This window comes from Leucoraja erinacea, unplaced genomic scaffold (assembly GCF_028641065.1).
Source record: "Leucoraja erinacea ecotype New England unplaced genomic scaffold, Leri_hhj_1 Leri_739S, whole genome shotgun sequence".
In the NCBI taxonomy this organism is placed as follows: domain Eukaryota; kingdom Metazoa; phylum Chordata; class Chondrichthyes; order Rajiformes; family Rajidae; genus Leucoraja; species Leucoraja erinaceus.
In genome coordinates, this window is record NW_026576662.1 from 22,740 (window position 1) to 50,308 (window position 27,569).

Here is a 27,569-nt window from a genome sequence, read left to right on the forward strand (position 1 = left end):
TGCTTAATATCCATTTTGTGAATTGCTGGACAAGTTCTTGTCAAAAGATGAAAAATGGTGGGTGGATGATGCAATGTTTACATAATGTTGATACAAGTTTATCTTTAATTTATTTTCAATGTGGTTGGTTTTAAATATAAAAACAAATGGTGGATATAGAAACTCATTAAATTTTTTAAAAAATGGAAAATTAGACTATAATTCACTTAATTTGCACAAGGATGTCCAGATGAATAATTCCTAACACAAGTCACATTTTATTTTAATTGTCTGAGCTCTTGCAATATAATTCTTCACATAAATAATAGCCCTTGCTTGCTGCAGCCTTTTCCTGACGTGCAATTCCTTTTGCTAATAAAAAAATCAGTCGTTCTCCAACGTTTATACATGAAGGAGTTGACTAGATACTTGTCAAGGCAAGTCGATTGACTTTGGGTTAAGCCGAGGCCCAAAGCAGAATGGGCGAGGCAGCAGAATCGGAACGACCTCCGGGAAACAGATAGATGGCAGTGTGTGTGTGGGTGTGTTTGAATGCCACAGCCTGCAGTTACTGGATTACACCATTTTGCTACACCCATCTATAAGTAAGCACGCACAATGATCTGCCGAGCGCCGTTTTTTCATGTGCTTAAAACCGGCATTTTGAAGAAGTAATAGATTTGCAGTTTTACTGAATTTTCATCATGTCTTCTTGTCAGACAGACTGCGTTGAGAAACCCCTCTGTAAAGGGTTTGAGAAACTTGGACGTTTCGTTGGCAGAAATCCCTGGTGGTTCTTCACAATTCCTCTGCTTCTTTCCGCAGGACTGGGAGTGGGTTTTTATTTTTTGCCAGCACTTGAAGCCAATGATTTGGAAGAGCAATTCACACCCGTCGGTGGACCAGCAAAGTCCGAGAGAGAGTTTATACGGGAACATTTTCCAACCAATGATTCTGAATTCTTCTTTGCACAGAGACTTTACACGGAGGGGACATATGTTTCTTTTATTGCTGTATCAAAAGGTAACAACATCCTTACCAGTGATGCACTTAATGTGATTCTAGCACTCGATGAAAAAGTAAAGCAGCTTCGTATTGCTGACAATAACAATGTGACGTGGAACTATTCTTCTCTCTGTGCACGGGAATCGGGCTCTTGTTTCTCAAATGCAAATTTAAATTTTATAAAACTCATTCTTACTTCGTTGGGTAGCAAAGAGTTTACTTATCCGAGAATGAACGGCGTCTTTATTGGTTCAACTGTCGGAGGTGTAGAATTGAAACCAAACGGAAATATCATTGCAGCAGCAAAGGCGATTAAACTGAAATATTATTTACAAGAAGATAATGAAGAAATGAAAGCGAAAAATTTGCTGTGGCTCAAAAATTTCCTTTCCGTCTTTCCTAAGGAACTGATGAACCAGAAGGACATTGAGGTTAGATTTTATGGTTAACTGTATTTGTGTAAATCTGCTAGATGAATAGTTTGTAATTAAAACTAAACGGTGACATTGAATTACACAAGAGGGAAGTGACTCTGTGATCTGGTTATAGCTTTGAGTTTCGGTTTCCTGTAAACCTCTGCCAACGTTATGGTGCATGACAGAAATTCAGTCTGTGGAGTTCTTTGCCGCTCTTTCAATTTTCATTCTCCTTTCAGGAGTGAATCCCGTTTGTGTGGGGAAAATGGGTAATTACGCACTCGTGTGATAGTCATAGAGTGTGAAAATAGACCCTTCGGCCCAACTTGACCACACCGGCTAACAACGTCCCAGCTGCACCAGTCCCACTTTCCCGCGCTTGGTCCATATCCTTTCCAACCTGTCCTATCACGTAGCTGTCTAATTGTTTCTTAAACATTGCAATATTGCCTGCCTCAACTACTTCCTCTAGCAGCTCCTTCTATACACCCACCCACCACCCTTTGTGTGAAAAAGTTACCCCTAAGATTCATATTAAATCTTTTCCCCTTCACCTTGAACCTATGTCCTCTGGTCCTCGATTCCCCTACTTTGGGCAAGAGACTCTGTGCATCTACCCGATCTATTCCTCTCATGATTTTGTACACCTCTATAAGAAACCCCCTCATCCTCCTGAGCTCCATGGAATACAGATCCAGCCTACTCAACCTCTCCCAATAGCTCACACCCTCTAGTCCTGGCAACATCCTCGTAAATCTTTTCCGAACCTTTTCAAGCTTGACAATATCTTTCCTGCCCAGAACAGAACACAATATTCTAAATGCACACACCAATGTCTTATACAACTGCGACATGATCTCCCAACTTCTATACTCAATACTCTGACTGATGAAGGTCAAAGTGCCAAAAGCCTTTTTGACTACCTTATCCACCTGTGACCCGACCTTCAAAGAACCATGCACCTGTACTCCTAGATCCCTCCACTCTACAACACTACTTAGAGGCCTAACATTTACTGTTTAGGTCCTGCCCTTGTTCGACATCCCATAATGCAACACCTCACACTTCTATGTATTAAATTCCATCAACCATTCCTCCCCCCACCTGGGCAATCAATCCAGACCCTTTCACAACCATCTTCACTAACTGCAAAACAGCTCACTTTTGTATCATCAGCAAACTTGTTGAATGAATGAATCTCTTTATTGTCATTGCACATGGTACAACGAAATTTAAAAGTCAATCCCACGGTGTGATTCACAAGAGCAGTTTTAAATATATAAGATAAGGTAAAAATACATACATATAATAAAAAAATTAAAAAATTACAGATAAATAACAATAGCAGCTGAGGTAGAGCCATTCAGTTGAATGTGAGTGTTATTTCTTATTTTGCATTGTTAAGTTCACATATGGCTATGGGGTAGAAGCTGTCTCTGAGTCTGTTTGTGCGAGTTTTGAAAGACCTGTACCGTCTGCCAGAGGGCAGTAGATGGAACAGGTTGTGTCCAGGGTGGGAAGTGTCCTTTAGGATGTTGGCTGTCCTGCCAAGGCAGCGAGAGCTGAAGATGTCCTTCAGGGAGGGCAGTGGGCAGCCAGTGATTTTTTTGTGCGGTGTTGATGACCCTTTGAAGGGCTCTCCTGTCCGCTGCAGAGCAGCTGGCATACCATGTGGTTATACAGTACGCCAGCACACTCTCGATGGAGCAGCGGTAGAAGGACACCAGCAGCTTCTCCTCCAGGTTGTTTTTCCTGAGGATCTTCAGAAAGTAGAGTCGCTGCTGGGCCTCTTGACTGCTGTGGTGGTGTTTGTAGTCCAGGAGAGATCCTCCGTAATTTGTGTGCCCAGGAATCTGAAGTCTGAGACCCTTTCCACACAGTCCCCATTGATGAATAGGGGTTTGAGGGCTGCACTGTTCTTACGAAAGTCTATGATAATTTCCTTTGTTTTTGTGGTGTTTAGGATGAGGTTGTTGTCTGAACACCACGCTGCCAGTCTTTGGACTTCCTCCCTGTAGGCTGTCTTATCTCCTCCTGAGATGTGTCCAACCACAGTCATGTCGTCCGCAAACTTGACGATGGTGTTGGTGGAGTGGGCGGGGGCACAATTGTGGGTGTAGAGGGCGTAGAGGAGGGGGCTCAACACACAGCCCTGTGGGGAGCCGGTGCTGAGTGTGATGGGGGTGGAGAGGTGATGGCCCAGTCTGACGGTCTGGGGGCGGTTAGACAGAAAGTCCTTGATCCAGAGGCAGATGGGTTGGGAGAGTCCTAAATCCATGAGTTTGGTGACCAGTCTGCTGGGGATGATAGTATTGAAAGCGGAGCTAAAGTCAATGAAAAGCATCCTCACATAGCTCCCCTGGTGTTCGAGGTGGGTCAGTGCAGTGTGAAGAGCAGTGGCGATGGCATCCTCAGTGGACCTATTTGCTCTGTAGGCAAACTGGTGTGGATCGAAGGTGGGCGGGAGGCTGGCTTTGATGTGCTGCTGGACCAGCCTCTCGAAACACTTCATGATGACTGGTGTGAGAGCGACCGGTCGGTAGTCGTTAAGGCCGCTGATAACAGGCTTTTTTGGTAGTGGGATGATTGTGGCAGACTTCAGGCACGGTGGGATGATGGATTTGGACAGGGACAGGTTGAAGATTTTCGTGAAGACCTCGGTGAGCTGGTCTGCACATTCCTTCAGAACCCTTCCTGTCACGCCATCCGGGCCGGCAGCCTTCCTCGGGTTCACCGCCCTGAGCACCCGCCTCACTTCATGCTCCTGCACAGTGAGGGTGTAGTTTGTTGTTGTTAGGGGCTGGTTGGAGAATGGTGATGAGCTCTTCTGGTTCTGCCTCGAAGCGAGCAAAGAAGCAGTTCAGCTCCTCTGCCAGTGAGGCATCGCCGTCGGCCGTCGTGCTGTTGCTGGGCTTGTAGTTGGTGATGTGCTGGATGCCCTGCCACACCCGCCGTGGATCGTTGTTGTTAAAGTGGTCCTCTATCTTCCTCTTGGGGCCGCTTTGACATCCCTGATGCCTTTCTTCAGGTTGGCTCTAGCAGCGCTGTACAGGGCTCCGTCGCCAGACCTGAAGGCGGTGTTGCGGTCCTTGAGGAGAGTTTGGACCTCTTTTGTCATCCACGGCTTCTGGTTGGGGTACACCCGGATGAGTTTGTCGACGGTGACGTTGTCAACACAGTTCTGGATGTAAAAGAGTACCGTGGATGTGTACTCCTCCAAGTCCTGATTTCCAAAAATGTCCCAGTTTGTCCTTTCAAAGCAGTCCTGTAGCTGTGAGGAAGCTCCTTCAGGCCAAGTTTTAACAGTTCTGGTGGTGGGTTGAGCTTTTCTCCTGAGGGGGGTGTATGCTGGTGCTAAGTGAATGGATAGGTGATCCGACTGTCCTAAGTGTGGTAGTGGTGTGGCTCTAAACCCCTTCTTGATGTTTGAGTAGGCCTCGTCTAATGTATTTTCTCCCCTGGTTGCACATTTGATGTGTTGTTCAAACTTGGGGAGAACTGATTTTAAGTCTGCGTGATTGAAATCACCAGCTATGATATGGGCAGCTTTGGGGTAGGTGTTCTCTTGTTTGCTGATAGTGCTATGGAGGTAGCCTAGGGCTATGCTAACATTAGCATTCGGTGGGATATAGACAGCTGTAACTATGACCACGGTAAACTCACGTGGAAGGTAGAAAGGCCTGCATCTAACTGTCAGGTACTCCAAATCAGCAGAACAGTGTCTGTCTATGATTGTGGTATTTGTGCACCAGTTGTTGTGAACGTAGATGCATAGGAACGTAGGGCCGAGATGGCCTGTTTCCGTGCTGTAATTGTTATATGGTTATAACCCCCCTCCTTTGCTCTTTCCGGAGTCTTTGTTTCTATCCCAGCGAAATGCTGTGCGGCCTGCTAGCTCAATGGCTCCGTCCGGTACAAGTGCGTGTAGCCACGTCTCTGTTATTAGCAGAATGCAACTGTTCGCGATGAATTTGTTTGCGGCGACCTGTAGTCTTAGTTCGTCCATTTTGTTGGTGATGGATCTGGCGTTGGTGATAATGATGCTGGGTAGCGGTGGTTTATGTGGTTGTTGCCTTAGCCTAGCGAGTAGCCCGGACCGGCGACCACACTTCTGCTTCCTGTGCCTCCTCAGTCTCCGGCGTTTGCTGGGGCCGACAACAATCCACGGAGAGCCCGGTGTCCTGGCTATCTCCTCCGGTATGTTGCGTGAATGCAGAAAAACACACTTAACTGCCTGTTTACACTGTAATCCGATAATCAGAAGATCCTGTCGGCTGAAGGTGAGATTCGCACGACAAAACGTATCTTTGTCAAACAGACATACAAACAAAAACAAACAAAAAAAGCACCGAAGGAGAGCTTCGAGCCGCTGCGACTGTGCGCGCTGCCATCTTCCTCCCAATCTTGTTAATCTTGCCCTACATTTTCTCTTCCAAATCATTGATGTAGATGACAAACAGTAAGGGGCTCAGCACCGAACCCTGAGGCACACCGGCCTCCAGTCCAAGAAGCAACCTTTCACCATTACCCTCTGCTTCCTTCCATGGAGCCAATTTGCTATCCATTCAGCTATCTCTCCTTGGATCCCATGTGATCTAAAATTCCAGTGCAGCCTACTTGCCGAATGCATTACTGAAGTCCATGTACACAACATCCACAGCTCTGCCCTCATTGACCTTTTTGAGCACGTCTTCAAAAAAATCAATCAGATTTGTGACACATGACCTCCCACGTACAAAACCATGCTGACTATCCCTAATCAGCCCTTGCCCATCCAAATGCCTGTATAACTTAATCCTCAGAATAATCTCTCGTAACTTTCCAACTACAGATGTTAAGCTCATCGGCCTATAGTTCCAGGCATTTTCCCTGCAGCCCTTCTTGAAAAGAGGCATAACATTGCCACTGGAGGGCAGCACCTCTCCCGTATTTAAGGACCACCCATAAATTTCAACCAGGACTCCTGCAATGTCCTTGGCTATATCTGATCAGGCCCTGGAGATTTGTCTACCTTCATACACAACAGTACCTTCAGTACTTATTCGACGGTAACACCGACTGCTCTCAAGACACTTCCAATGACTGCCCCAAGTTCCTCCGGTTCTTTTGTGAAAACTTGACTTTGTTTACAGTTGGGTCACCTTCACATTGACGAATGTGAAGTTTGTAAGTTTGCAGATGACACAAAGATTGCTGTCGTCACGGACTGTGGGGAAGGCTGTGGAAGTCTAGCGCAGGATCAGCTGCAGAAATGGGTGTAGAAATGGCAGATGGAGTTTAGTCCGAGCAAGTGTGATGGGTTGTACTCTGGGAGGTTGAACAAAAGGGGAAAGTATACAGGTAATGACAAGACTCTTAACGACATTAATATACAGAGGGATTGTGGTGTGCAAGTCCATAGCTCCATGAGAGTGGACATGATGCAACTTTGTAGGGCTTTAATGAGGCTGCGTTTGGCACATTGCATACAGTTCTGGTTGCCCATTATAAGAACGATACGGAGGGTTTGGAGAGGGTGTGGAAGAGGTTTTCCCAGAATGATCTGTGGATTAGAGGGTTATTAGCTATTAGGTGACTTTGGGGAAACTTGAGAGTGTTTTCTCTGGAGCCAGGGGGCTGAGGGGGGAGCTGGTAAAAGTGCAGGTCCAACACCCATTTTCCAGCACTCTTCATTCCAGAGCTTTGCTGGATTATCCATTTTGCCAGACCAACAGAGGTCATGACCTCCTAGAGTAGTCAAACGGTACCAGAACGGTCTGCCTAGGCTGCCGAGGGGCCATGATACCGACCCGCAAAGTCATCCTCAAAAGTCATCTATGGGAAGGGATCTACTGGCTCCGGCTGGGCCGGAGTTCCCGAGTCCTGGCTGCAAGGGGCAAATTGAATCTGCCGATCGGTTGTGGAAGTCCCGATCGGATCGATATCGGACACCTCACCCGGCCTAGGTGCCACATTTTCGAAGGGGAGTTCCAGGGGGTATTTCAAGTGCCCTCTCGTAATTTTGTCCGGATCAAAGGAGGTGCCGGACCACCAGTTGCCAGAAAATCGGTGGTGGACTAGATTTGAATATAAACATAAGAATTTTAAATGAAGACATTTGCCGTCATCCAGCTCCCAGGCCCACACTCGCATCCCAAAAGATTTATTATTTATGGCCAGAATATCTGCAATTTACATATTATTTCCCTTGACATATATAGATTTTCACCAATTAGGAATGCAGTATGTCTATGTTTGATGACCTTCCATTTGGCCTGACTAATTACATCTCTTTGGCACCATTTTATTAATCAATTAATATAGATCTTCAACTTTTTTACTTGCACTCCTTTCAATGCTATCTATTCTTGGGTCATCATCCAATATTGTTAATTGGCTTGAGACCCTTTCAGAAACTTGATTCATAAATCTAATGAACAGTTCTTGCCCAAAACTGATCGGTCATTCTGTTGTTAACAATATACTCCAAATATACCCCAGCAGTCGACATTGGACTATGGCTTCCTCTATCATGCAGCTGAATGTTTTTTTTGGTTCCATTCCTGGCTCTTGAGCTGTAGCGAAACTGCAGATGTTGGTTCACAAAAAATGACACAAGGTGCTGGATTAACTCAATTGTTCAGGCAGACTCCTAAGAAAGGTCCCGACCAGAAAGGGGGACATCACTATTGGCATCTGTCTTGACTACAGTTAACAATTTACTGTTTAGTTAGTTTAGTTTATTGTAACGTGTACCGAGGTACGGAGAAAAGCTTTTGCATTGACCTATTGAAGGAGGGAGGTTTTAATTTTTTTTTTTTTTAATATTATTATTAGAAGTGATGTACAATAATATAAAATATAAATAACATATTACATTTCATGTACAACTTCTTATTTTTAATTTAATAGTAGAGAAAAAAAAGAGTAAGAAAAGCAAGAAATAGAGAATTTCTTGCTTTTCTCTAGCAAGAGAGAGAATATTATCTAGCTCGAAACAGGAAAGAAAAAGAATAGAGGAGAGAAAAAGGAGGAAGATTGACTGATCTTTATTGCCTTTCATCACAGTGATCACTGTGGTGGATGTTTATGTTAAGTTCTATTCTCTTTAATTGTGTTGTGTTCTTTTAATTGTATGGCTGCATGGTAACTCAAATATCACTGCACCTTAAATGGTGCATGTGACAATAAATATGAATCAGAATCTGATATACTGAAGTTGTTACACATTTGTGACTTGTTTTATGCCGACTGAACAGAACAGAACCAGTATTTACATATTAGAAAAAAACCCCAGCAATTTTAAAAAGACACATCACAACAGTAAATTAGTCCCTGGTGAGATAAGTTTACAGTCCTAATGGCCTGTGAGAGGAAACTCCGTCTCATCCTCTCTGTTTTCACAGCATGACAGCGGAGGCGTTTGCCTGACCTAGCAGCTGGAACAGTCTGTTACTGGGTTGGTAGGGGTTCCCCATAATGTTGCTGGCTCTGGATCTGCACCTTCTAATATACAGTTCCTGCAGGGGGGGGGCGAGTGTAGTTCCCATAGTGCGTTTGGCAGAACGCACTACTCTCTGCAGAGACTTCTTGTCCTGGGCAGAGCAGTTTCCAAACCAGATTGTGATGTTGCCGAACAAGATGCTTTCTACAGCCTCTGAGTAGAAGCACTGAAGGATCCTCAGAGAGACTCTGAATTTCCACAGCTGCCTGAGGTGGTAAAGGCACTGCTTTGCCTTTCTCACCAGTGTGGCAGTGTGTATGTCCATGTCAGATCCCCTGTGATCTGGACTCCCAGGTATATAAAGCGGCTCACCCTGTCCACAGTATCCCCATTTATCTCCAGTTGTGTGTACGTCCGTGGGTGTTGTGCCCTTCTAAAGTCCACAATCAGCTCCTTAGTTTTTATGACATTCAAGAGGAGGCTGTTGTCCTGACACCAGAGTGCCAGATCAGCCACCTCCTCCCGGTAGGCCTTTTCTTCGTTGTCTGAGATCATGCCCACCACCACAGAATCATCAGCAAACTTGATTATAGAGTTGGAGCTGAACCTAGCCACACAGTCCAGTGTGTACAGGAAGTACAGTAGGGGGCTGAGTACCTGGGAAGGAATAGCAGTTCATTTTGTACAAAATAATGAATGCACAGAATATTCCTGTGAGAATCAATAGGTTCCAGGGAAATAGGTAGAGGAATACAACTGATAGGGTTGCTCTATTTGAAAGAAGCACAAATTTAATATGCTAAATGATTTCCGTCTGTGTTGCATTAATTAAGGTGGGCAGTAATTATAGTGATCCCCAGGAATTTCTGAGGAGTTCCAAATTGAATTTAGCAACATTTTGCAGAGCGCAACTTAGGACATTAAATCTTAACCTAAATGAAGTAGCAGTATCTACCCAATTCTATATGATGAACCTTATCAAAATATACTCTGCTTTTTCTGAATTCCAAACTAGGAAATATGATATTGAATGCTGGTTCCAGGATCCCTTCAGTAGTTATTGAATAATGATTTAAAAGATTTGACTATTCATCTTTGTATCTGTTTAAACTGAAAAGATAATGGGTATTGTTCATCAGCATTAATCTTATGCAGGTTAATACCAAAGGTTAAGTTAGGGCACCAAAAAGCCAGTACGTTTTCCTCATGAAATGACAATATTTACTTCTGTGGTTTGATACTAGATTTGAAGAAATGCCTTTATTATGTATGATGAAAGATGAAGTAAATGGCAATTGATTTAAAAAAAATAAAAAATGAATTGAGGTGACTTGAGATTTGTTTGAGCATAATTCTGCATTACGTTATATAATTATATAACCTTTGTCGTTGAAATATAGGTGTCTTATTTCACATCGGTATCAAGACAAGAAGAATTTGAAAAAAACTCGAAAAGAATTATTCCGTTGTTCTCGATCACCTATTTTCTTTCAATCTTTTTTTCCATCCAGTCTTGCATGAGGTAAAATGTGTTATTGTCTGATTTTGTTGCAATGCATTTTCATTGAATATCTATATTACTAAAAGTCTGATCTTGCCACTTCTATATATTGACTTTAGAAATAACGCTGTCACTTACGACTGATTTTTGGCTATCTTACTCAGAGTCCCCCTCCGCTGCACAGGACAAGAGGATTTTTCCCATCAATGAAAAATAAGAGTTATTAGTGTTTAAAAAATGTTGAGATTCTCTCTCCTGAAAGCCACACCCCTTCCGAAGGGACTATAAAACCCGGAAGTATTGAGTGCCTCAGTCAGTCTCTGCAAGATGGGGGAGCGAGAGGGTCACGTCTCAGTCTGAGCTGTGAATAACTCTGAACACATGCTTACTAAATTGTGAGTGTGGTTTTACTGACCTTGAGTGCCCTTAATGTGGTTTGAAAATGAAAATGTGGTTGGTTTGAAATAAGGCACAGCAAATGGTTGGTGGTGGTTGCTTTGAAATGAGGCACTGCAAATGGTTGGTGGTAGTTGGTAGTTGGTGGTAGTTGGTTTGAAATGGCAAATAATTAAAAGTCTAAACTTGACAACTTCCTGTTTGCACTGTTAACCATATAACTATATAACAATTACAGCACGGAAACAGGCCATCTCGGCCCTACAAGTCCGTGCCAAACAATTTTTTTTTTTTCCCCCTTAGTCCCACCTGCCTGCACTCATACCATAACCCTCCATTCCCTTCTCATCCATATGCCTATCCAATTTATTTTTAAATGATACCAATGAACCTGCCTCCACCACTTCCACTGGAAGCTCATTCCACACCGCTACCACTCTCTGAGTAAAGAAGTTCCCCCTCATATTCCCCCTAAACTTCTGTCCCTTAATTCTGAAGTAATGTCCTCTTGTTGGAATCTTCCCTATTCTCAAAGGGAAAAGCTTGTCCACATCAACTCTGTCTATCCCCCTCATCATTTTAAAGACCTCTATCAAGTCCCCCCTTAACCTTCTGCGCTCCAGAGAATAAAGACCTAACTTATTCAACCTATCTCTGTAACTTAGTTGTTGAAACCCAGGCAACATTCTAGTAAATCTCCTCTGTACTCTCTCTATTTTGTTGACATCCTTCCTATAATTGGGCGACCAAAATTGTACACCATACTCCAGATTTGGTCTCACCAATGCCTTGTACAATTTTAACATTACATCCCAGCTTCTATACTCCATGCTCTGATTTATAAAGGCTAGCATACCAAAAGCTTTCTTTACCACCCTATCTATATGAGATTCCACCTTCAAGGAACTATGCACGGTTTTACCCAGATCGCTCTGTTCAACTGTATTCTTCAATTCCCTACCATTTACCATGTACTTTTGATGTGTCCTGCCAAGGTGTAGCACCTCACATTTATCAGCATTAAACTCCATCTTTCAGCCCATTTTTCCAAATGGCCTAAATCACTCTGTAGACTTTGGAAATCCTCTTCATTATCCACAACACCCCCTATCTTGGTATCATCTGCATACTTACTAATCCAATTTACCACACCTTCATCCAGATCATTGATGTACATGACAAACAACAAAGGACCCAACACAGATCCCTGAGGCACCCCACTAGTCACCTGCCTCCAACCCGATAAACAGCCATCCACCATTACCCTCTGTCTTCTCCCATTCAGCCACTGTTGAATCCATCTTGCTATTCCTGCATTTATACCCAACAGTTGAACCTTCTTAACCAACCTTCCATGAGGAACCTTGTCAAAGGCCTTACTAAAGTCCATATAGACAACATCCACTGCTTTACCCTCGTCAATTTCCCTAGTAACCTCTTCAAAAAATTCAAGAAGATTAGTCAAACATGACCTTCCAGGCACAAATCCATGTTGACTGTTCCTAATCAGACCCTGTTTATCTGATTTTAGATAAAATGCTACTAACGGCTGTGATTTTTGGCCATCTTACTCATTCCTCATCCGCTCATCAGGTGCAGAGGATTCTTCCCATCAATTAAAAATAAAAGTGTTATGAGTTTAAAAAAAATATTGAAAATCTCTCCTGTCAATCACGCCACAATGGCCACGCTCCTTCCGGTGGGAGGGGGAGGGATTATAAAACCCGGAAGTGTGGGTGTGGCTCAGTCTCTACAAGATGGGGGAGGGAGAGGTCACGACATGTCTGAGCTGTGAATCACCTGAACACGCTGAATGTCTACTGAACTGTGAGTGTAGTGTTTTGTGGTGTTTTATGGAGTTTTCTGTGGTTTTATGGTGGTTTCAACCTGCTTGAAATGGTATGAAACTGCATTTTAATTTGGTGGCCTTGCACCCTGCTTGAAGTGGTAGAAAACTGCACCTGAATTTGTTTGCCTTGCACCCTGCTTGAAGTGGTATGAAACTGCACTTGAATTTGGTGGCCTTGCACACTGCTTGAAGGGGTAGGAAACTGCATTTGAATTTTGTGGCCTGCACCCTGCTTGAAATGGAATTTCAAGGAATAACCGTGAGTCAACTGCCAGCCCACCAGCCGTGAGTGAGCTGCCAGCACATCAGGCTTGAGTGACTGAGCTGCCACCCCAATAATCCATTTGGCCCACAATGTCCATACTAGCCCTCTGGAAACTAGTCCCTTCAGCCCACAACCATACTAGCGCTCCAGAAACCTCCCTCTCCCCCCACTGGCCACCAATATTGGAATTGGTGGAGAGGTGGAATATTGCTTTGGGGGACCAGCCCTCCCGTGTGAACGTGGGACCCAATGGATCCCACTTAGTCTAGTATTATATAAAATATATTTTGTCTTATCAAAGCCTATCATTTTTTTTTCAGGTCTGACTGTGTGAGGAATAAAGTCTGGGTTGCTGCTCTGGGAGTGATATCAGCTGGATTTGCTGTACTATCGGGATTTGGGCTGCTGCTGTTTTGTGGGGTGGAATTTGCCATCAATACAGCCAATGCACCTTTTCTAATTCTAGGTTAGTCATTATTACCTCAACACTATAAGCATGGTTAAAATCTAAACAATTGTCACCCTTAATTTCTCGTACTAAAGCCACAATCAAATGTCTCAATGTTCAAGACCTTGACTGCACCACAATTATGCACCATTCTGCTGATTTGCACTTATTATATTTAGTTTTCTATTTAACATTAATATATAGACAATGTTTACCTTGTGAGCTTCATGTGAACAAGGAATTTCATTAAGGGCCTGTCCCACGAGCATGCGCCTCCATGCGGAAAGCGCGACCTAACGTGGTCGCTTGAGCCATACGGCCTCGTGGGGCCAGTCCCACTTCGATCGCCAGAGCCCTATGGAGTTGTGCAGAGCTGGTCCCGACATCGCGCGGGGCTCCGAAAAACTGACCGTTTTCAAAAATTCCACGTAGCAACGGCCTGCCGGCCCGCAGCTGCCTCGACGGCGTACGCACCACCTCGACGGGCATGCGCAGCGTCTTGACGCCGTACGTCACGCGCGGACTTGGCTTGAACTTCACGTCACTCACTCGACCTCCGCGCGGCCCCCGCTTCCGGTTTGGTCGCGCTTGCCGCATGCAGGTCGCATGCTCGTGAGGCCCTTTACACTCTGGCACATATGAGAATAAAATAATTTGAATTTGAATCTGACTGAAACTTGTCCTCCATCCCAACTTTTTGTCTTGTCATTCCTCAAGCTTCTAGTGGTTTTAATCCCAACTGTTTTCCCACTGCCATTTACATAAAATGGTTATCTCCTGTGACTTCACTTTACCCATTATGGATTTTAATAGAAAGTCAAGATACAGATTATGATGCAATTGTGCATTCTTGACATAAACATACAGGCTTGTTATTATCTCCAAAGTTCTGAAAGCCTGACTAATGATCCTGACTGTTGTGAAGCCCAAGTCTGGGGTTGATCACGTTGTACTTATGGCTGCTCTATTCCTTCTAGAGGATTCTGGCAGAGCTCTGCTGGCAGGCTTGCAGTCTTCAAAGCCAACCAGTTATGTACCTAGTTACAGAGCCAGTAGAAGATAAACCTGCTTGAATGTGGAACAAGTTGAAATATCTGCAGGTGAACTTTTTGGAGATAGTGATCACAACTCTAAATTTTGAGAGTGCGATGCAAAGGGGTAATCTGGAAAATTTAGTCTTAAAATACAGTATGTGGTATTTCAGGATCAATTTAGCAGAATGAGGCCAGTCAGCCCATCAAGTCTACTCTGCCATTCAATTGTGGCTGAACTATCTTTCCTTCTCAACCCCATTCTCCTGCCTACTCCCCATAACCCCTCACACCTGTACTAATCAAAAACGGCCATGCACCTTCTGTGAACACATTTAAGAAAGAACTGCAGATGCTGGAAAAATCGAAGGTAGACATAAATGCTGGAGAAACTCAGCGGGTGAGACATGCAATAATTAAATGAGGCTGCCTCACCCGCTGAGTTTCTCCAGCATTATTGTTTACCTGTGAACACATGATTTGATGCCTGCCATTGGGGGCGGGATCCATGTGTACACGTGATAGATGTGTTCCACCATCCACTCACAGACATGCGTCCTGGTCCCTATGCAGATCAAGGTTGCCGACCCCTGCTCTATTCCCTAAAGGATACAAAGTGCTGGAGTAATTCAACAGGTCAGGCAGCAGCCCTGGAGTAAATGGATAGCTGACGTTTTTCGGGTCGAGAGCCTTCTTCGGACCTTTATTCCCTGCCTGTTCATATTGTCTGTTTACATGCCTGTTAATTATCGATGCTGTATCTAGTTGTTTACCGCACTCTGTGTAATATCCTTTCAACTTTTGCCCTCTCACCTTAAATCTACGCAGTTTAATATTTTACATTTCCACCACTGGAAAAAAATACTCTTGACAATCTATCCTATCCATTCACTTCGTAATTTTATATGGAACAAAGAATAATACAGCACAGGGACAGCCCCTTCGGCCCATGTCTGTTCCGAACATGATGCCAAAATAAACTATTCCCAACAGCCTGCATATGATCCTTACACCTTCATTTCCTGCATATAGCAATTACTTCATTAGCATCCCCTCACAGCTTGTTCCAGACCTCCACAACCCTCTGTGCAAAAATAAAATTTCCCCATCACATCTCCTTTAAACTTTGCCCCTTTCATCTTAAAGCTATGTCCTCCAGTCTTTGACATTTTCACTCTGGGATAAAGGTTCTGACTGTACCCTATTCTACTGTCCAACCTCTCCATTTAGCTAATCCTCTCTATTCCAGGTAGCATTCTGGTAAACGTTCTACATCTACTCCAAAGCCTCCACATCTTTCCTGGGAAGGGGCGGCTAGAACTAACGCAATGCCTGTCCTGCTGAGTTGCTCCAGCGTTTTGTGTCTATCGTCGCAATACTCCAAATGTAGCCTAACCAAAGTGACTCTTATACTCAATGTCATGCCCAATGAAGGTAAGCATACCATATGCTTATTTACCACCCTATCTACTTGTCTTGCACATTTCAGAGAGCCATTGACTTGGATCTCTGTACATCAATGCTGTTAAGGGTCTTGCCATTAACTTGCCCATTACATATGACCGCCCATAGTATAACATCTCACACTTGCTGAGATTAAACTCTTCTCAAATTTACTATCCAGAAAGCAGTTTGAGAAAATGATGGAAACAAATACTCGCATAACATTTGACAAATATCTGAATAACCACATGAATCACAAAGGTATAAACAGCTACAGATCATATAGTAATACAGCATGGAATCCATCATGACCTAGGTCCCATTTGGTTGCATTTGGCCCATAATCCTCTAAACCTTTCCTCTACATGTTACTTTTAAACAATATAATTTGACCTGCCTCACCACTTCCTCTGGAACCTCATTTCATTTACCTTCATGCTTTGTGTGAAAACAGTTGCCCCACAAGTCCCGTTAATATCATTCCCCTCTCACTTCATAGCAAAAGGATTTGAGTATAGGAGCAGGGAGGTTCTACTGCAGGTGTACAGGGTCTTGGTGAGACTACACCTGGAGTATTGCGTACAGTTTTGGTCTCCTAATCTGAGGAAGGACATTCTTGCCATAGAGGGAGTACAGAGAAGGTTAACCAGGCTGATTCCTGGGATGTCAGGACTTTCATATGAAGAAAGACTGGATAGACTCGGCTTGTACTCGCTAGAATTTAGAAGATTGGGGGGGGATCTTATAGAAACTTATAAAATTCTTAAGGGGTGGACAGGCTAGATCGTTCCCGATGTTGGGGAAGTCCAGAACAAGGGGTCACAGTTTAAGGATAAAGGGGAAATTGCTAGGACTGAGATGAGAAAAACATTTTTCACACAGAGAGTGGTGAATCTCTGGAATTCTCTTGCACAGAAGGTAGTTGAGGCCAGTTCATTGGCTATATTTAAGAGGGAGTTGGATGTGGCCCTTGTGGCTAAAGGGATCAGGGAGTATGGAGAGAAGGCAGGTACAGGATACTGAGTTGGATGATCAGCCATGATCATATTGAATGGCGGTGCGGGCTCGAAGGGCCGAATGGCCTACTCCTGCACCTATTTTCTATGTCTCAAGTCTATGCTCTCCAGTAAAAGATTCCTCGACCTTAGAAAACAAACTGTCATCTTATGATCTTATGGTCATCCATCAGTCACCTACATTGAGGGGAAAAAGACCCAGCCGATCCAGTCTCTTTGCAGTCCAGTCCCAGCAATATCCTTGTGAATCTTTTCTGCATTTTGTCTAGCTTAATTTCATCCTTCGTTCAGCTAGGTGCCAATAATTGTGCACAATACTCCAAGTGTGATCTCACCAATGTCTTGTGCAATACTAACATAACACTTAGTGTCCTGACAAATGAAGGTAGCCATACCAAACACCTTCTCCATCACTCTGTTCAGTTTAGTTTATTGTCATGTGTACCGAGGTACTGTGAAAAGCTTTTGTTGCGTGCTAGCCAGTCAGCGAAATACATGATTACAATCGAGCCATTCACAGTGTACAATGTCAACAATTTCAGGGAAATATAACCATATAACAATTTACAGCACAGAAACAGGCCATCTCGACCCTTCTAGTCCGTGCCGAACACATATTCTCCCCTAGTCCCATATACCTGCGCTCAGACCATAACCCTCCATTCCCTTCCCATCCATATAACTATCCAATTTATTTTTAAATGATAAAAACGAACCTGCCTCCACCACCTTCACTAGAAGCTCATTCCACACAGCCACCACTCTCTGAGTAAAGAAGTTCCCCCTCATGTTACCCCTAAACTTCAGTCCCTCAATTCTCAAGTCATGTCCCCTTGTTTGAATCTTCCCTACACTCAGTGGGAAAAGCTTTTCCACGTCAACTCTGTCTATCCCTCTCATCATTTAAAAAACCTCTATCAAGTCCCCCCTTAACCTTCTGCGCTCCAAAGAATAAAGCCCTAACTTGTTCAACCTTTCTCTGTAACTTAGTTGCTGAAACCCAGGCAACATTCTAGTAAATCTCCTCTGTACTCTCTCTATTTTGTTGACATCCTTCCTATAATTAGGCGACCAAATTGTACACCATACTCCAGAATTGGCCTCACCAATGCCTTGTACAATTTTAACATTACATCCCAACTTCTATACTCAGTGCTCTGATTTATAAAGGCCAGCACACCAAAAGCTTTCTTTACCACCCTATCTGCATGAGATTCCACTTTCACAGTTATTCCCAGATCCCTCTGTTCACCTACATTCTTCAATTCCCTACCATTTACCATGTACGTCCTATTTTGATTTGTCCTGCCAAGATGTAGCACCTCACACTTATCAGCATTAAACTCCATCTGCCATCTTTCAGCCCACTCTTCCTACTGGCATAAATCTCTCTGTAGACTTTGAAACTCTACTTCATTACCCGTAACCCCACCTATCTTAGTATCATCTGCATACTTACTAATCCAATTTACCACACCATCATCCAGATCATTGATGTACATGACAAACAACAGTGGACCCAACACAGATCCCTGTGGCACCCCACTCGTCACTGGCCTCCAACCTGACAAACAACCATCCACCATTACTCTCTGGCATCTCCCATGTACACAACATCCACTACTTTACCCTCATCAATTTCCCGAGTAACATATTCAAAAAATTCAAGAAGATTAGTCAAACATGACCTTCCAGGCACAAATCCATGTTGACTGTTCCTAATCAGACCCTGTTTATCCAGATGCTTATATATATTATCTCTAAGTATCCTTTCCATTAATTTGCCCACCACTGACATCAAACTAACAGGTCTATGGACTTGTACCCTTCATCTATCTGTTCTAATACACTCTCCAAGACCTACTAGTCATTTATCCACCTTTATGCATTTTAAGATCACCAGCTTCTCTTCTTTCATAATGTCAATATGCTTCAGGATATCACCTTGAATTCCCCAATTTCCATGATCAACACACCCATCTGGTGTGGCTCCACACATAGATGACTAAACTGATTCTAAAGGGATATATTCTCTTCCCTGGTTATCCTGTTGCTCTTAATATACTTATAGAATCTTTTAGGATTCTCCTATCCCTTATTCACTAAAGCTATCACATATTTCCTTTTTGTCCTCCGCTTAAATATACGCCAACATCATTTATACTCCTGAAGAGGGTCACTTGATCCCAGCTGCCTATATCTGACAAATTCCTTCTTTTCCCAATCAGAGCTTCAATATTCGCCTTCAACCAGGATAACGTAATACTATTCTAGCTAGCCTTGCTCTTGACACTATCAGGAACATATTGGCACTAACATCTCCCCATCTCACTGTTAAAACCCTCCCACTTGTTAGATGTCCCTTTACAACTGGAGGTTAGTAACCTGGCATTATTTTTGAAACCTAGAAACAGAAAATAGGTGCAGGAGTAGGCCATTCGGCCATTCAATGTGATCATGGTCGATCATCCACAATCAGTACCCCGTTACTGCCTTCTCCCCATATCCCTTGATTCCACAAGCCCTAAGAGCTCTATCTAGTTCTCTTTTGAATGCATCCAGTGAATCGGCCTCCATTGCCTCCTGAGGCAGAGAATTCTAAAAATTCACAATTCTCTGGGAGAAAAAGTTTTTCCTCATCTCAGTTCTAAATGGCCTACCCCTTATTCTTAAACTGTGGCCCCTGGTTCTGGACTCCCCAAACATTGGGAACATGTTTCCTGCATCTAGCTTGTCCAATCCCTTAATAATTTAATATGTTTTGGCATATTTGGCATTTCCATGTTTGGCATGGAAATTGTTGGCCAAAGTGGCTGAATCTGTGCATACTATCTCAGTGTATTTAGGGCCATCACTTGTGGACCAGACTTACTTTTTTTGATAACTTGATTAGTACAGATGGTACCCAATGATCGTCACGGACATAGTGTGACTGAGGGCTTATTTGTGTGCTATATCACTATGACCTATAATGGCTACAATGCTTTCTTTGGCATATGAGTTCCGGATTCAATGCAGCATTATATTTGTCCATCCAAAGTAATACCGAAGCATAATTGTGTTGGCAGAAAGAAGTTTAACAAATGCACTTGATGCCATCTTATCCGCTTTTAGTTAGAACATTTTAGTTCCCCATCTCTTTTAAATCTCTGCAAAGCAATTGAAATCTTGATCAGCAAACATTACATGTCATTCAAGTGACAATGTTAGATTTTATTCACTAATAAAACTAATTCATCACATTCTCATATCTCTAGGTATCGGTGTGGACGATATGTTTGTTATGCTCGCCAGCTGGCAAAGGACAAAAGTTAAAGATAAAGTTGAAGATCGCTTGGCAAAGACATACAAGGAAGCAGCTGTTTCCATCACAATTACCACTCTGACTGATGTTCTGGCCTTTTATATTGGCATTGCGACACCTTTTCGATCCGTGCAATCATTTTGTATTTACACTGGTACAACTGTTCTGTTCTGCTTCATTTACAACATTACATTTTTTGGAGCTGTTCTTGCACTGAATGGACGAAGAGAAGCCAGTAACAGGCATTGGCTGACATTCAGAAAGGTTGAAATGGTTGCTAAACAAGGAGAATCTACACTCAGTACAAGGTGTTGTGTAGGTGGTGCTTATAATCAGGAAACAGGCACAGAATTGGAACATCCAGTCTACTTCTTCTTTAAAGAATATTATGGTCCTTTCCTTACAAAAGGATGGACCAAGGCAGCTGTGATTCTTCTGTATTTAGGATATTTAGCTGGCAGTATTTATGGCTGTTTACATATCAAAGAAGGAATAGATCTCAAAAATCTGGCCTTTGATGATTCATATGCGATTCCATTCTATGACGATGCAATTGAATATTTCTCAGAGTTTGGACCACGAGTCATGGTCGCTGTTACTGAATCTGTAGATTATTGGGATTCCAGTGTGCGAGATGAAATTGAAACCTGCATGGGTAGGTTTGAAAATCTCTCGTATGTAGATAGTGAACTGACAGAGTCCTGGCTTCGTGCTTACATTGGGGTTTATAGAACTAACACCAGCGCCATAAACACAGAAAAAATGTTCATGACAAACTTATATAAATTCCTTCAGTTTCTCCCGTCAATCAAACGAGATGTTGACATTTCAGAAAATAACCAAAGCATTAAGGCTTCCCGTTTTTTCATTCAGACCATTAATACCAATATTTCGGGTGCAGAAAAAAACACACTGATTGAATTAAGGGAAATAGCGAAGGAATGTAGAATTCCATTGCTAGTATATCACTCAGCATTCATCTATTATGATCAATATCTTGTTATAATAGCCAACACAATACAGAATATAATTGTGGCTGCTGCTGCCATGCTCCTTGTTGCCTTATTGTTAATACCTAATCCAGTTTGTTCTCTGTGGGTCACATTTGCTACTGCCTCAGTATTAGTGGGTGTGGCTGGATTTATGTCTTTCTGGGGTGTCAATTTAGACTCAATATCAATGATTAATCTGGTCATTTGTATTGGCTTTTCAGTGGATTTTTCAGCTCACATTTCATATGCATATGTTTCAAGTGCCAAAGGAAATTGCAATGATAGGGCTGTAGATGCATTGTATGCTCTTGGCTATCCCATTATTCAGGGAGCTCTTTCAACCATACTGGGTATTATCGTGTTGGCTGCTGCCAAAGGTTATATATTTAGGACGTTTTTTAAAATCATGTTTCTTGTCATATCTTTTGGGGCAGTTCATGGTCTTGTATTTCTGCCCGTTTTTCTAACTCTCTCTGGAATCTCTAGAGAAAACGGCAAGCACATAAATCCAGTCCTAGCGAAGTCCTATGCAAATGTGCGTTTTAATAAAGGACATGAAAATACAGAGTTATGTGCCAAAAATGACCAAGGATGATCTTCATCAAAAAATAAAGACAGTTCATTGTGATATTCTTTCAAGAGTCAAGAGTGCTAATTGGCATATGTCTCGGTACAATAATATTCTTACTTGCTACAGCACCACATAACTCTCTGTTCTCTAGTTGTCCAAGAATCATGTACATATAACCATATAACAATTACAGCACGGAAACAGGCCATCTCGACCCTTCTAGTCCGTGCCGAACACGTATTCTCCTCTAGTCCCATACACCTGCATTCAGACCATAACCCTCCATACCTTTCCCGTCCATATAACTATCCAATTTATTTTTAAATGATAAAAACAAACCTGCCTCCACCACCTTCGCTGGAAGCTCATTCCACACAGCTACCGCTCTCTGAGTAAAGAAGTTCCCCCTCATGTTACCCCTAAACTTCTGTCCCTTAATTCTCAAGTCACAAGAAATTTCCTAGTCTCAAGAAATATTTTCTTTTCGTATATATTTACTGGAAGGAAGTGAAAAACCCCCCAATTGGAGTAGTTTTTGTTTATAATTTCAACAGTGTCATTTTTCAGCATGGAGAGATATTGTTACTGGATTACCCTAGGAATTTTTTTTTCTTGGCCCTCAGTTGTTTGCCCTTTACATCAATGGCCTGAAGAAGGGAGAAAAATGTTAGGTTTCCAAGTTTTCCAATAATACAAAACCAGGTGGAAAGACATGTTGTAAGGACATTCTGATTCTGCAATGGGATATAGATAGATGGAATAATTAGGCAAAAACAATAAAACGTGGGGAGGGGCGAGATCATGAAATTCAGTAACAATAATCTAAAGGCAGACTGTTATGTAAATGGAGAGAGACTGTAAATGAGTGATGGTGATCTAGATATTCTAGTGCGTGCATCACTATGCACCACTTTTAAATCAGTAAAGTTAGCACCTAGGTTCAACATATAGTTAAGAAGGTAAACAGCATTTTAGGGTTCATTGCAAAAAGGTTGGTGTTTACGAATAGAAAGGCTTTGCTCAGTTGTACATGGTGTTGATGAGACTATACTTGGAATATTGTACATAGTTTTAGTCCCTTAGCTGAAAGAATATATCCTGTCATTGTGGGCAGTCCAAAAGAGATTCACCAGGAAAATTCCTGAGATGAGATGGTTATCTTATCAAAAGACACTAGAGAATTTGGATTGCATGTTACTTTCGAGTATGGATGAATGAAGGGTGACTTTATTCATGATCATATTGAATGGTGGGGTAGGCCTGAGGAACCTGATGGTCTACTCCTGCTTCTATTTTCTTGTGTTCAGGCAACCTGAATGCCACAATATGGATAACAATTGCTTCAATTGGTCATCTCTCTCGCAACCCTAACAAATGATGCAATATATCTGTTAACATATGAGAAAGGAAACTCAGATTGAAGTTCTGCCTTTCATCTATGGGCATCCGAAAATAGATGGGGGTTTTTTAGCTGTAACATTAAATATACTTGATAATCCAGAAGATAATCAAATTCTGCATCTTATGATGGCAGAGCTTAATCAAAATGCAAAGGCAATCCAAATAATGTAAAGCAATCCAAATATAGCAATGTAATATAAATGGAGATAAAATGGCAGAGTGTTCGAAGTGTGAAATGGAAAAACTGGTCCTCATATGCACGTCTTTGCTACTCTACTCCAGCGGGTCAACTCTTTGGATATACATATACCCCAGGAATTGATTGACAGAAAATATATGCCTTTGACACAGTCCGATGTGATAAATGGCATAATAAGCAGTCTTGCTCTCTGAAATAATGGTGTAAAATAAGCTTAAAATGTCTGATGTTTGGTTTAATGGTCAACATAGGCATATTGCCTTTACATCTGAAAATGTTTTCATGGTTTTGTTAATTCTTAAGTGGTCCGCTGCTGTGAGCCAGTACCTGTTCTAAAAATAATCGTTGCTGTTTGTTGTGCTGTTCTCCTTGCAATTGCAAAACTCATTAAAACTTGCAGGTTCCTGTTCAATTGAATGGTTACTGCACTATAACCCCGATTGTAATGGCTTCTCCACAACTTTCTTGTAAAGGAGGGTGATTGTAATGTATTGTATGTTGCTCCCAACAAGTCTGCAATTGAACACTCTTATCATTTTCATGTATTTACCTGCAGAGCATCAAATAAACTTTATTATATTTAATTGTTAAAAAGCATCATTAAAACTGAACTAGAAGATAAGGAAACAAAAATTATGTTGCAGCACTGAATGCAGCAAAGACCATTGGACTCCCAATTCCCCTCCTGATCTTTCTCACACTTCACTTCCCTCTGATTTCCATTTCTTCTCACTGTTTCATCCTTTGCTTTGTTTTCATCACCCCTTTTGATAATCCCCTCGCTAATTCTGAACATTTACTCATAATTCTGACCAATTTCTCCTAAACACAGGCTACAGTTTCATTTGCCTACATTCGCATCTAGATGAATTCCAAGCCCGACATTACATTTAACTCCATTTAATTACCAGTGGGCAACTGATCACTAGGCTTTTCCCACTTCCTTCATTCACTTTAACCTATTCCCTTCTGAACTTCCCATACACCACTCACTGAGTGTCAATCACAATACTATAATCAAATTGCCGTCGTTATCCAAAGGGTCTTGAGACAGAAAAATTGACTCATTTTCCACAGATACGTCCTGACCTGCTGAGTCCATTCGGCATTTTATGCTTTTATTACATATTTAACAGCATATGCAGTTTTTAAAATTTCCTTTTGCGCATCAGCTGAATCTGTGAGCTTGGCAAGAAATACCATGTAACCATGTGACAGTCCTTAAAGTGATAACAATCCCATTGTCTTTAACTGCTATCCCTGGTATGGTTACACATTGCCACTCTAGTTCCCTTAAAGAGAAATGAATGAACAATGCCTTAAGAACAGAGAAATATATTGCAAAGGAGCCAAAATACAATAAACTGCAGATGCTGGGAATCTGAAATAATCACTCAGCAGGTCAAGTCAAGTTTATTTGTCACATACACATATGAGATGTGCAGTGAAATGAAAAGTGGCAATGCTCGCGGACTTTGTGTAAAAAACGAACAAACAACAAACTACAAACAGAATGGAACAGAATCACATTATTTTACATATTACATATTGTGGGAGGAAGGAAAAAGGAAAAAAACAGCAATTAAAAAAAAAAACAGTAGAGTGGTACAGTAGAGTTAGTCCCTGGTGAGATAAGAGTTTACAGTCCTAATGGCCTCTGGGAAGAAACTCCTTCTCAACCTCTCCGTTCTCACAGCATGGCAACGGAGGCGTTTGCCTGACCGTAGTAGCTGGAACAGTTCGTTGCAGGGGTGGAAGGGGTCTCCCATGATCTTATTGGCTCTGGAGTTGCACCTTCTGATGCATAGATCCTGCAGGGGGGCGAGTGAAGTTCCCATAGTGCATTCGGCTGAATGCACTACTCTCTGCAGAGCCTTCTTGTCTTGGGCAAAGCAGTTCCAAAACCAAATTGTGATATTTCCGGACAAGATGCTTTCCACAGCCGCTGAGTAGAAGCACTGGAGGATCCTCAGAGACACTATGAATTTCCTCAATTGCCTGAGGTGGTAAAGGTCAGGCAGTATCTGTGAAAGGAGGAACACAGTTAACATTTCAGATTGCAATGGGCTGCTGTGATGCATAAAATGGCTGATTATCCATAATTCTTTAAGTCTCAGCTCCGAGCCCCGCTGCATCAGCTTCAGGCCGCCGCCGAAAGCCAGAACGCCGCACCAGCAAGTCAGGCCACCGCTGCCTCAGCCCCGAAGACAGCCAGCCTCTCGTTGGTGAGTCCTGGCTGGCTCTGCCTCTGGAGCCTCGGGGTCAGTCGCAGGCTGGAGGCCGCCAGCTCCGCCATTAGGCCTCAGCGCAGACGGAGGCAGAGAAGGGGGATATGACATGAAAAAGTCGCATTCCCCCGAAGGAAGAGACAGAGAACATGTCTCACCCTCCCCCCTCCCCAAAAACACAACCCAACAAACTAAAACTTAACCAAAACAAGAAATAAAAAAACAACAGAAAAAAGTAAAGACAGACGGACTGCAGGCGAGCCGCAGCTGTTAACAGCGCCGCCACTTCCGGAATTCAATGTATTTGTCTTCTTTTCCCCATTCCCATTCCTCCTGTGTAGTAAGTTTATTTTTTTCTCTCCCTTGTGCCTCTTTTATTCTTCAGTTGGTATCTTTCCCACCCAGCTACTGTGTTACTTGCCATTCTCCCTCCTTCAGTGAAAATTGTCTGAGAGTCAGTTAACGTGTCTTTCCCAGTTAGGAAAGTGAAGGCGCTGACGGAAATTAAATCGGGTAAATTGGGTAAGAATGAGAAAGGGTCTGCGCACAGGGTGGGCAGAATTCTTCGGAGTAGAGATGGAGCCACAGTATTCCTCACAGAACTCTCATGTTCCCAATTAGGAGAAACCGTGCGCTGCTTGCGAGCGGGGCACACGGGAGCAGTCAGCTTTAACTTTGGGTCCTCCCCCTAAATTTAAATCCGACATAGAAACATCGGGGAGAGATCTTCTACCTCCTAGGATTACCCCACAGGTGGACAATAGGGGAAACCAAGGAGCTAGGAAGAAGACTTCATCGACATGGGTGCCAAAACTAATTAGGGATTCCAGTTGCGAAATAATAAAACAATCCTTCTTGAAGCACCGGGATAAAACAAATAGCCTTTCAGGGGGTGAGACAAGGGGAGAATATGAATAACCATATAACCATATAACAATTACAGCACGGAAACAGGCCATCTCGGCCCTACAAGTCCGTGCCGAACAAATTTTCTTTTCCCCTAAGTCCCACCTGCCTGCACTCATACCATAACCCTCCATTTCCTTCTCATCCATATGCCTATCCAATTTATTTTTAAATGATACCAATGAACCTGCCTCCACCACTTCCACTGGAAGCTCATTCCACACCGCTACCGCTCTCTGAGTAAAGAAGTTCCCCCTCATATTACCCCTAAACTTCTGTCCCTTAATTCTGAAGTCATGTCCTCTTGTTTGAATCTTCCCTATTCTCAAAGGGAAAAGCTTGTCCACATCAACTCTGTCTATCCCTCTCATCATTTTAAAGACCTCTATCAGGTCCCCCCTTAACCTTCTGCGCTCCAGAGAATAAAGACCTAACTTATTCAACCTATCTCTGTAACTTAGTTGTTGAAACCCAGGCAACATTCTAGTAAATCTCTTCTGTACTCTCTCTATTTTGTTGACATCCTTCCTATAATTGGGCGACCAAAATTGTACACCATACTCCAGATTTGGTCTCACCAATGTCTTGTACAATTTTAACATTACATCCCAGCTTCTATACTCAATGCTCTGATTTATAAAGGCTAGCATACCAAAAGCTTTCTTTACCACCCTATCTATATGAGATTCCACCTTCAAGGAACTATGCACGGTTATACCCAGATCCCTCTGTTCAACTGTATTCTTCAATTCCCTACCATTTACCATGTACGTCCTATTTTGATTTGTCCTGCCAAGGTGTAGCACCTCACATTTATCAGCATTAAACTCCATCTGCCATCTTTCAGCCCATTTTTCCAAATGGCCTAAATCACTCTGTAGACTTTGGAAATCCTCCTCATTATCCACAACACCCCCTATCTTGGTATCATCTGCATACTTACTAATCCAATTTACCACACCTTCATCCAGATCATTGATGTACATGACAAACAACAAAGGACCCAACAGATCCCTGAGGCACCCCATTAGTCACCTGCCTCCAACCCGATAAACAGCCATCCACCATTACCCTCTGGCTTCTCCCATTCAGCCACTGTTGAATCCATCTTGCTATTCCTGCATTTATACCCAACAGTTGAACCTTCTTAACCAACCTTCCATGAGGAACCTTGTCAAAGGCCTTACTAAAGTCCA

At 42.7% G+C, this 27,569-nt stretch overlaps 1 protein-coding gene across 1 annotated transcript; it reads left to right on the plus strand.

Annotated features, from left to right (window-relative positions):
- The first annotated feature begins 510 nt into the window (after positions 1–510).
- Positions 511–23,679, plus strand: LOC129694633 (patched domain-containing protein 3-like). The gene is made up of 4 exons (XM_055631367.1): positions 511–1,415; positions 10,224–10,345; positions 13,155–13,300; positions 20,030–23,679. The coding sequence occupies exons 1-4, from the start codon at positions 684–686 to the stop codon at positions 21,661–21,663; spliced, it is 2,634 nt and encodes an 877-aa protein (XP_055487342.1). The 5' UTR covers positions 511–683; the 3' UTR covers positions 21,664–23,679.
- The last annotated feature ends 3,890 nt before the right edge of the window (positions 23,680–27,569 follow it).